General features: G+C 34.7%; 1 protein-coding gene across 3 annotated transcripts in view; it reads right to left on the bottom strand.

The window, feature by feature from the left end:
• Positions 1-289: 289 nt before the first annotated feature.
• mzt2b (mitotic spindle organizing protein 2B) overlaps positions 290-11,960 on the bottom strand; it is a 53,148-nt gene continuing 41,477 nt past the window's right edge. For all 3 annotated transcript variants that reach the window (XM_042066308.1, XM_042066297.1, XM_042066318.1), the window contains exon 4: positions 290-610. In XM_042066308.1, the coding sequence (XP_041922242.1) occupies positions 477-610 (134 nt within the window). In that variant the 3' untranslated portion in view covers positions 290-476. The remainder of the gene's footprint in view (positions 611-11,960) is intronic.

Genomic DNA, 11,960 nt, shown 5'->3' with positions numbered 1-11,960 from the left:
ATTCACTTTACATAGAGGTCATACCCAACATGTTTACTGGCTATATAACTAAATGCAATGTGTAATTGTTTTCTAAAGTAACCTCATCACTGGAAGGAACACTGGACAAAGTCGTAGTACTGGAAGCCATGTTAACCTTGGCATGAAACGGCCACCGTAGGAGTTAAAATGCGCTCGGAATGGGAGGGGCTAGAAAGTAATATTCAGTTGGTTGTCATATAGAATTTCACCGCTAGATGGGATCTTACACAAGGTAGCTTTAACAAATAATCTGAAACCTGAATGTATATCTCATTACCACAAATGCAGTCAGAACGCAATTTCTTTTATTGACAATAACTGAATACAGAAACCAAAAACCTCTCGCATTACAGAAATCTGGTCATAAATATATGTTAACAGTAAACAACGATTCAGATCCACATAGAAACTAATGTGTCTTCTTAGTGAGAAAGGATTGTCACATTTACAGTGTATTAAGAGGAACTGCTGCTTCCAGGGCTCTTGCTATTTTTTAGCCCCCTACTAGTGCTGGACTGACGAGGCACCCGCTGACTGGAGCCATCTCTCCCTCCCTTTTCCGTGTGTGTCTGTGCCATTTTGGTCCGCACTGCAACACAGAAACACAAAATTATGCTACCACATGGATTGCCACATGCACATGGGTAATCTATAGTGTAAAGCAAGAGTCTTGAAATTGATGTTAAGCATGTATCAGTTTTATCAGTCTAACTTTAGCACTGATTTCCCTTCCTGACACCGTTTTCCAGACGTGTCCAGAGATAGTCATTTCTTCCAGATGAATAAATCTATCTATCTATCTATCTATCTATCTATCTATCTATCTATCTAGACCCCCCAGGATTCCACATGCCTTGACAAATGTTTTAATTGTCTTTTTCAATTACAATACAAAGACACAAAACAGAACAAGGCACATCAATAATTGAAGAGTTCAGATACAAAACCCTCTAAATCCGTCTGACCACTTTTCTTTTAAATGAGCATTTAAATTCAGGCTCCTATAGGTTTTTGCCTATAAATCGATATTTCAGACCAGGAAGAGAGTGGTATTTAGTGGGTTTAGAAGTTAAATTATTTGATTAGCGTATACTATGTGTGGAGAGCATCCCCTCACCATCTTTATCTCATTTTTGACATAGGTGGCATTTAGAGGCTTTTGCATCTGAACCCTTCAATTATAGACCCTTGAAGATATTCCAAATGTAGAGACATTAGTGGTATGTCTTGCTCTGGTGGTAACTGACTGTTTCTCATCATGTTGTTTAAGGAAAAAAAAATAATAACAACTAGAAAAGCATTTCCTGAAGGAAATACAGTGCATGAAAATGCAAAAATATGATGTAAAATATCATACAGAGTAAAAACAAACTATATTGGTTGCTAGGTAGATGAGGTTTAATATAGATGGAATGACTGAACAGTTAAATAGGTGGATCATTTAAATGGTTAAATTATTTAGGTAGATAGTTGACGATAACTGACAGTTGGAATGGCTCTAATGTTTGCTAGCAGTTATGCTAACTATGTTAACAAAGATAATAATGTTAACAAAGTTACTATGCTAACTAGCATGCTAACTATGCTAACCACATTACTTAGCTAACTTAGCTAATCATTTTTAGCAGTTTTGCTTAAAATGCTAACTAGCATGCTAACATGCTAACTATGCTAACCACGTTACTTAGCTAACTTAGCTAATCATTTTTAGCAGTTTTGCTAAAAATGCTAACTAGCATGCTAACATGCTAGCATGCTAACCATGTTACTTAGCTAACTTAGCTAACTAGCTACAGTGGGTAGGAGTCATAGTTGATGACAAGTAACAGTTTACAATGGCTGAACAGTTAAAAAGTTCAGTAGTTTAAAGAGTTAAATTGTTTAACAGTGAAATATTGTAGTGAGGACTTTTATTTTGAAACAGTTTTTGGCAGAGGAAGCAGTTGAACAGGATGTGTAGTCTTAATAGGGCCAGTTTGTATGCTTAAAGCCTGAGACTGTCAGTTGATCCAGGTGGCCCGAACACCTGCCATAGGATTCTAATTGCTTAACGGCTCTATTGTGATGTCATCAGCCCATGTTAAGTCTATGGGGAAATTTTGACTAGTTTTTAATTAATAGTTTAAAAAGTATAAAAGTTACAAAGCTGAAAAATACATAGCACCCATGTCCCAAGTAAGACCTACGTAACATAGTTTGAATGAAGTTTCTACGTTAAACGGTTGAAGCTGCATTAAATGCGTTAGAAGAAGAATAAGAACTAGAAAAGCATTTCCTGAAGGAAATACAGTGCATGAAAATGCAAAAAATATGATGTCAAATATCATACAAAGTAAAAACAAACTATATTGGTTGCTAGGTAGATGAGGTTTAATATAGTTGGAATGACTGAACAGTTAAATAGGTGGATATTTTATATAGGTAAATGATTTACTTGGTAGATAAGGTTTAATATAGTTGGAATGATTGAACGGTTAAATAAGTGGATAGTTTAAATGGTTAAATTATTTAGGTAGATAACTGACACTTGGAATGGCTCTAATGTTTGCTAGCAGTTATGCTAACTATGTTAAGAAAGATAATAATGTTAACCAAGTCACTATGCTAACTAGCATGCTAACAATGTTAAAATGCTAAGTATGCTAACCATGTGACTTAGCTAACTTAGCTAATCATTTTTAGCAGTTATGCTAACTAGCATGCTAACATGCTAACTATGCTAACCATGTGACTTAGCTAACTTAGCTAATCATTTTTAGCAGTTTTGCTAAAAATGCTAACTAGCATGCTAACATGCTAGCATGCTAACTTTGCTAACCATGTGACTTAGCTAACTTAGCTAATCATTTTTAGCAGTTTTGCTAAAATGCTAACTAGCATGCTAACATGCTAACTATGCTAACCATGTGACTTAGCTAACTTAGCTAATCATTTTTAGCAGTTTTGCTAAAAATGCTAACTAGCATGCTAACATGCTAACATGCTAACTTTGCTAACCATGTGACTTAGCTAACTTAGCTAATCATTTTAAGCAGTTTTGCTAAAAATGCTAACTAGCATGCTAACTATGCTAACCATGTTACTTAGCTAACTTAGCTAACTAGCTACAGTGGGTAGGAGTCATAGTTGATGACAAGTAAACAGTTACAATGGCTAAACAGTTAAAAAGTTCAGTAGTTTAAAGGGTTAAATTGTTTAACAGTAAAATATTCTAGTGAGGACTTTTATTTTGAAACAGTTTTTGGCAGAGGAAGCAGTTGAACAGGATGTGTAGTCTTAATAGGGCCAGTTTGTATGCTTAAAGCCTGAGACTGGCAGTTGGTCCAGGTGGCCCGAACACCTGCCATAGGATTCTATTTGCTTAATGGCCGTATTGTGATGTCATAATCATAATGTTAAGTCAATGGGGAAATTTTGCTTAGTTTTTAATTAATAGTTTAAAAAGTATAAAAGTTACAAAGCTGAAAAATACATAGCACCCATGTCCTAAGTAAGACCTACGTAACATAGTTTGAATGAAGTTTCTACGTTAAACGGTTGAAGCTGCATTAAGTGCGTTAGAAGAAGAAGAAGAATAAGAACTAGAAAATGTAATTTCGAGGAAATTACCAGTGCATGAAAATATAAACATACTGTATATTAACATACAATGCCAAACAAACTTTTATTTGGAAACAATTGGCAGGAGTCATAGTTGATAACAACTGACAGTTGAAATTGCTGAACAGTTAAATAGTTGAGTAGTTTAAATAGTTAAACTATTTAATAGTGAATTATTGTAGTGAGGACATGTATTTTGAAACAGTTGTGGGCAGAGGAAATATTAGTCTTAAGAGAGCCAGATTGTATGCTTAAAGCCTGAGACAGAGTATATAGTTTAAAAGTTGAATGTAGATAGTGTAATGGATGTTGATAGACAGAAAGTTACATGGATGTTGATAGGCAGATTGTTTAATGTATGTTGATGTATAGTTTAATGGGGTGGATGAGTGAATGGTTTGAAGAGGATGAATGGATAGAAAGTTGGATGGAATGTGCCTTATATCCTTGTAGAATGGAGAGACACAGAGAGAGTTAAGCAGAAAGCAGTTGATACAGGTGCAATCAGTTTAACTGGCCCTTTGATGGGTCCTAGTAGTGAGCAGCTGGAGGTTGATACAGGTGCAAATCAAGTTAATTAGTCCATTGTGATGTCATAGTGCTAATACAAAGTCTATGGGGAAAAATAAGCTTGTTTTTTTATCAATATCTCAAAAAGTATAAAGTTTACAAAAGTGAAAAATACATTCCCCACATTTGACCTGCGTTACAAAGTTTGAACGAAGTTTCTACGTTAAACGGTTAAAGCTGAATTAGACGCAGAAATTTGGTGGGAAGAATAATAATAACTAGAAATGCAATTCCAGGGAATTACCAGTGCATGAAAGTGCAAAACATATGGTGTGAAATATATTGTTAAAACAGATGATGTGCTAATTGGCAACCAACATGATGAGGTTTAATATAGTTGGAATGACTGAACTAGGTAGATGAGGTTTAATATAGTTGGAATGACTGAACAGTTAAATAGGTAGTTTAAAAGGTTAAATTATTTGCTAGGTAGACGAGGTTTAATAGTTGGAATGACTGAACTAGGTAGATGAGGTTTAATATAGCCTGGCCACCTGGCCTAGGATTCTAATTGCTTAACGGCAGTCTTAAAAGAGCCATATTGTATGCTTAAAGCCTGAGACAGAGTATATAGTTAAAAAAAATGTAGATAGTGTAATGGATGTTGATAGACAGAAAGTTGAATGGATGTTGATAGGCAGATTGTTTAATGGATGTTGATGGATAGTTTAATGGGTGGATGAGTGAATGGTTTGAAGAGGATGAATGGATAGAAAGTTGGATGAAATGTGCCTTATATCCTTGTAGAATGGAGAGACACAGAGAGAGTTGGCCTAGTTCAACAGAAAGCAGTTGATACAGGTGCAATCAGTTGAACTGATTCTTTGATGGGCCTAGATGAGCAGCTGGAAGTTGATACAGGTGCAAAATAAAGTTAATTAGTCCATTGTGATGTCATCAGCCTAATGTTAAGTCTATGGGGATTTTATAAAAGTTAATAATTAATAGTTTAAAAAGTATAAAAGTTACAAAGATGAAAAATACAAAGCCCCCATGTCCTAAGTAAGACCTACGCAACATAGTTTGAATGAAGTTTCTACGTTAAACGGTTGAAGCTGCATTAACTGCGTTAGAAGAAGACGAATAATAACTAGAAAAGCATTTCCTGAAGGAAATACAGTGCATGAAAATGCAAAAATATGATGTAAAATATCATACAGAGTAAAAACAAACTATATTGGTTGCTAGGTAGATGAGGTTTAATATAGTTGGAATGACTGAACAGTTAAATAAGTGGATAGTTTAAATGGTTAAATTATTTAGGTAGATAGTTGACGATAACTGACACTTGGAATGGCTCTAATGTTTGCTAGCAGTTATGCTAACTATGTTAACAAAGATAATAATGTTAACCAAGTATGCTAACTAGCATGCTAACAATGTTAAAATGCTAAGTATGCTAACCATGTGACTTAGCTAACTTAGCTAATCATTTTTAGCAGTTTTGCTAAAAATGCTAACTAGCATGCTAACATGCCAACTTTGCTAACCATGTGACTTAGCTAACTTAGCTAATCATTATAAGTAGTTTTGCTAAAAATGCTAACTAGCATGCTAACATGCCAACTTTGCTAACCATGTGACTTAGCTAACTTAGCTAATCATTTTAAGCAGTTTTGCTAAAAATGCTAACTAGCATGCTAACTATGTTAACCACGTTACTTAGCTAACTTAGCTAATTGTTTTTAGCAGTTATGCTAACTATGCTAACTAGCATGCTAACTATGCTAACCATGTGACTTAGCTAACTTAGCTAATCATTTTAAGCAGTTTTGTTAAAAATGTTAACTAGCATGCTAACATGCTAGCATGCTAACTATGCTAACCATGTGACTTAGCTAATCATTTTAAGCAGTTTTGCTAAAAATGCTAACTAGCATGCTAACATGCTAGCGCTAGCATGCTAACTATGCTAACCACGTTACTTAGCTGACTTAGCTAATCGTTTTTAGCGGTTTTGCTAAAAATGCTAACTAGCATGCTAGCATGCTAACTATGTTAACCACGTTACTTAGCTGACTTAGCTAATCATTTTTAGCGGTTTTGCTAAAAATGCTAACTAGCATGCTAGCAATGCTAACCACATTACTTAGCTGACTTAGCTAATCGTTTTTAGCAGTTTTGCTAAAAATGCTAACTAGCATGCTAACATGCTAGCATGCTAACTATGCTAACCATGTGACTTAGCTAACTTAGCTAATCATTTCAAGCAGTTTTGCTAAAAATGCTAACTAGCATGCTAACATGCTAGCATGCTAACTATGCTAACCATGTGACTTAGCTAACTTAGCTAATCATTTTAAGCAGTTTTGCTAAAAATGCTAACTAGCATGCTAACATGCTAGCATGCTAACTATGCTAACCATGTTACTTAGCTAACTTAGCTAACTAGCTACAGTGGGTAGGAGTCATAGTTGATGACAAGTAACAGTTACAATGGCTGAACAGTTAAAAAGTTCAGTAGTTTAAAGGGTTGAATTGTTTAACAGTGAAATATTGTAGTGAGGACTTTTATTTTGAAACAGTTTTTGGCAGAGGAAGCAGTTGAACAGGATGTGTAGTCTTAATAGGGCCAGTTTGTATGCTTAAAGCCTGAGACTGGCAGTTGGTCCAGGTGGCCCGAACACCTGCCATAGGATTCTAATTGCTTAACGGCTCTATTGTGATGTCATCAGCCCATGTTAAGTCTATGGGGAAATTTTGACTAGTTTTTAATTAATAGTTTAAAAAGTATAAAAGTTACAAAGTTGAAAAATACAAAGCCCACATGTCCTAAGTAAGACCTACGCAACATAGTTTGAATGAAGTTTCTACGTTAAACGGTTTAAGCTGCATTAACTGCGTTAGAAGAAGAAGAATAAGAAGAAGAAGAAGAACTAGAAAAGCATTTCCTGAAGGAAATACAGTGCATGAAAATGCAAAAATATGATGTAAAATATCATACAGAGTAAAAACAAACTATATTGGTTGCTAAGTAGATGAGGTTTAATATAGTTGGAATGACTGAACAGTTAAATAGGTGGATAGTTTAAATGGTTAAATTATTTAGGTAGATAGTTGACGATAACTGACAGTTGGAATGGCTCTAATGTTTGCTAGCAGTTATGCCAACTATGTTAATAAAGATAATAATGTTAACAAAGTTACTATGCTAACTAGCATGCTAACTATGCTAACCATGTTACTTAGCTAATTGTTTTTAGCAGTTTTGCTAAAAATGCTAACTAGCATGCTAACATGCTAGCATGTTAACTATGCTAACCACGTTACTTAGCTGACTTAGCTAATCATTTTAAGCAGTTTTGCTAAAAATGTTAATTAGCATGCTAACATGCTAGCATGCTAACTATGCTAACCATGTGACTTAGCTAACTTAGCTAATCATTTTAAGCAGTTTTGCTTAAAATGCTAATTAGCATGCTAACATGCTAGCATGCTAACTATGCTAACCATGTGACTTAGCTAACTTAGCTAATCATTTTAAGCAGTTTTGCTAAAAATGCTAATTAGCATGGTAACATGCTAGCATGCTAACTATGCTAACCATGTGACTTAGCTAACTTAGCTAATCATTTTAAGCAGTTTTGCTAAAAATGCTAACTAGCATGCTAACATGCTAGCATGCTAACTATGCTAACCATGTGACTTAGCTAACTAGCTACAGTGGGTAGGAGTCATAGTTGATGACAAGTAACAGTTACAATGGCTAAACAGTTAAAAAGTTCAGTAGTTTAAAGGGTTAAATTGTTTAACAGTAAAATATTATAGTGAGGACTTTTATTTTGAAACAGTTTTTGGCAGAGGAAGCAGTTGAACAGGATGTGTAGTCTTAATAGGGCCAGTTTGTATGCTTAAAGCCTGAGACTGGCAGTTGGTCCAGGTGGCCCGAACACCTGCCATAGGATTCTAATTGCTTAACGGCTCTATTGTGATGTCATCAGCCCATGTTAAGTCTATGGGGAAATTTTGACTAGTTTTTAATTAATAGTTTAAAAAGTATAAAAGTTACAAAGATGAAAAATACAAAGCCCACATGTCCTAAGTAAGACCTACGCAACACAGTTTGAATGAAGTTTCTACGTTAAACGGTTGAAGCTGCATTAACTGCGTTAGAAGAAGAAGAATAAGAAGAAGAAAAAGCCTTGGAATAACAGTACAGTGCATTTTCATGCACTGTAACTAGAAAAGCATTTCCTGAAGGAAATACAGTGCATGAAAATGCAAAAATATGATGTAAAATATCATACAGAGTAAAAACAAACTATATTGGTTGCTAGGTAGATGAGGTTTAATATAGTTGGAATGACTGAACAGTTAAATAAGTGGATAGTTTAAATGGTTAAATTATTTAGGTAGATAGTTGACGATAACTGACACTTGGAATGGCTCTAATGTTTGCTAGCAGTTATGCTAACTATGTTAACAAAGATAATAATGTTAACCAAGTATGCTAATTAGCATGCTAACAATGTTAAAATGCTAAGTATGCTAACCATGTGACTTAGCTAACTTAGCTAATCATTTTTAGCAGTTATGCTAACTAGGATGCTAACATGCTAACTTTGTTAACCATGTGACTTAGCTAACTTAGCTAATCATTATAAGTAGTTTTGCTAAAAATGCTAACTAGCATGCTAACTATGCTAACCATGTGACTTAGCTAATCATTTTTAGCAGTTTTGCTTAAAATGCTAACTAGCATGCTAACATGCTAGCATGCTAACTATGCTAACCGTGTTACTTAGCTAACTTAGCTAATCATTTTTAGCAGTTTTGCTAAAAATGCTAATTAGCATGCTAACATGCTAGCATGCTAACTATGCTAACCATGTGACTTAGCTAACTTAGCTACCTAGCTACAGTGGGTAGGAGTCATAGTTGATGACAAGTAACAGTTACAATGGCTGAACAGTTAAAAAGTTCAGTAGTTTAAAGGGTTAAATTGTTTAACAGTAAAATATTATAGTGAGGACTTTTATTTTGAAACAGTTTTTGGCAGAGGAAGCAGTTGAACAGGATGTGTAGTCTTAATAGGGCCAGTTTGTATGCTTAAAGCCTGAGACTGGCAGTTGGTCCAGGTGGCCCGAACACCTGCCATAGGATTCTAATTGCTGTGATGTCATAAAGGCCCAATGTTAAGTCAATGGGGAAATTTTGAGTAGTTTTTAATTAATAGTTTAAAAAGTATAAAAGTTACAAAGCTGAAAAATACATAGCACCCATGTCCTAAGTAAGACCTACGTAACATAGTTTGAATGAAGTTTCTACGTTAAACGGTTGAAGCTGCATTAAGTGCGTTAGAAGAAGAAGAAGAATAAGAATAAGAAGAAGCCTAGGAAGAACAGTACAGTGCATTTTCATGCACTGTAAAAAGCCTTGGAATAACAGTACAGTGCATTTTCATGCACTGTAATAAGAAGAAGCCTAGGAAGAACAGTACAGTGCATTTTCATGCACTGTAATAAGAAGCCTAGGAAGAACAGTACAGTGCATTTTCATGCACTGTAATAAGAAGCCTAGGAAGAACAGTACAGTGCATTTTCATGCACTGTAACTAGAAAAGCATTTCCTGAAGGAAATATAGTGCATGAAAATGCAAAAAATATGATGTAAAATATCATACAGAGTAAAAACAAACTATATTGGTTGCTAGGTAGATGAGGTTTAATATAGTTGGCATGACTGAACAGTTAAATAGGTGGATAGTTTATATAGGTAAATGATTTACTTGGTAGATAAGGTTTAATATAGTTGGAATGATTGAACGGTTAAATAAGTGGATAGTTTAAATGGTTAAATTATTTAGGTAGATAGTTGACGATAACTGACACTTGGAATGGCTCTAATGTTTGCTAGCAGTTATGCTAACTATGTTAACAAAGATAATAATGTTAACCAAGTTACTATGCTAACTAGCATGCTAACAATGTTAAAATGCTAAGTATGCTAACCATGTGACTTAGCTAATTATTTTTAGCAGTTATGCTAATTAACATGCTAACACGCTAACTATGCTAACCATGTTACTTAGCTAACTTAGTTAATCATTTTTAGCAGTTATGCTAACTATGCTAACTAATATGCTAACCATGTTACTTAGCTGACTTAGCTAATCATTTTAAGCAGTTTTGCTAAAAATGCTAACTAGCATGCTAACCATGTGACTTAGCTAACTTAGCTAATCATTTTAAGCAGTTTTGCTGAAAATGCTAACTAGCATGCTAACATGCTAACTATGCTAACCATGTTACTTAGCTAACTTAGCTAATCATTTTTAACAGTTTTGTTAGAAATGCTAACTAGCATGCTAACATGCTAGCATGCTAACTATGCTAACCATGTTACTTAGCTAACTTAGCTAATCATTTTTAACAGTTTTGCTAAAAATGCTAACTAGCATGCTAACCATGTGACTTAGCTAACTTAGCTAATCATTTTAAGCAGTTTTGCTGAAAATGCTAACTAGCATGCTAACATGCTAACTATGCTAACCATGTTACTTAGCTAACTTAGCTAATCATTTTTAACAGTTTTGTTAGAAATGCTAACTAGCATGCTAACATGCTAGCATGCTAACTATGCTAACCATGTTACTTAGCTAACTTAGCTAATCATTTTTAGCAGTTTTGCTAAAAATGCTAAGTAGCATGCTAACATTTTTACTTAGCTAACTTAGCTAACTAGCTACAGTGGGTAGGAGTCATAGTTGATGACAAGTAACAGTTACAATGGCTGAACAGTTAGTAGTTTAAAGGGTTAAATTGTTTAACAGTAAAATATTATAGTGAGGACTTTTATTTTGAAACAGTTTTTGGCAGAGGAAGCAGTTGAACAGGATGTGTAGTCTTAATAGGGCCAGTTTGTATGCTTAAAGCCTGAGACTGGCAGTTGGTCCAGGTGGCCTGAACACCTGCCATAGGATTCTAATTGCTTAACGGCTCTATTGTGATGTCATCAGCCCATGTTAAGTCTACGGGGAAATTTTGAACAGTTTTTAATTAATAGTTTAAAAAGTATAAAAGTTACAAAGCTGAAAAATACATAGCACCCATGTCCTAAGTAAGACCTACGTAACATAGTTTTAATGAAGTTTCTACGTTAAACGGTTGAAGCTGCATTAAATGCGTTAGAAGAAGAATAAGAAGAAGCCTAGGAAGAACAGTATAGTGCATTTTCATGCACTGTAATAAAATGCCTTGGAATAACAGTACAGTGCATTTTCATGCACTGTAATAAGAAATTTTGGAAGAACAGTATAGTGCATTTTCATGCACTATAATAAGAAGAAGCCTAGGAAGAACAGTACAGTGCATTTTCATGCACTGTAATAAGAAGCCTAGGAAGAACAGTACAGTGCATTTTCATGCACTGTAAATAAGAAGCCTAGGAAGAACAGTACAGTGCATTTTCATGCACTGTAATAATAAAATGCCTTGGAATAACAGTACAGTGCATTTTCATGCACTGTAATAAGAAGAAGCCTAGGAAAAACAGTACAGTGCATTTCCATGCACTGTAATAAGAAGCCTAGGAAGAACAGTACAGTGCATTTTCATGCACTGTAATAATAAGAAGTTGTTGTTGTTGCCTAGGAAGAACAGTACAGTGCATTTTCATGCACTGTAATAAGTATAGTATAAGTATATATACTCTTTTGATCCCGTGAGGGAAATTTGGTCTCTGCATTTATCCCAATTTGTGTATTAGTGAAACACACTCAGCACACAGTGAACACACAGTGAGGTGAAGCACACATTAATCCCGACGCA

Source organism: Alosa sapidissima, chromosome 2, assembly GCF_018492685.1.
Source record: "Alosa sapidissima isolate fAloSap1 chromosome 2, fAloSap1.pri, whole genome shotgun sequence".
In the NCBI taxonomy this organism is placed as follows: Eukaryota; Metazoa; Chordata; class Actinopteri; order Clupeiformes; family Clupeidae; genus Alosa; species Alosa sapidissima.
The sequence above is the reverse complement of the archived record's forward strand: the minus strand, read 5'-3'. Positions and strand labels throughout refer to the sequence as shown.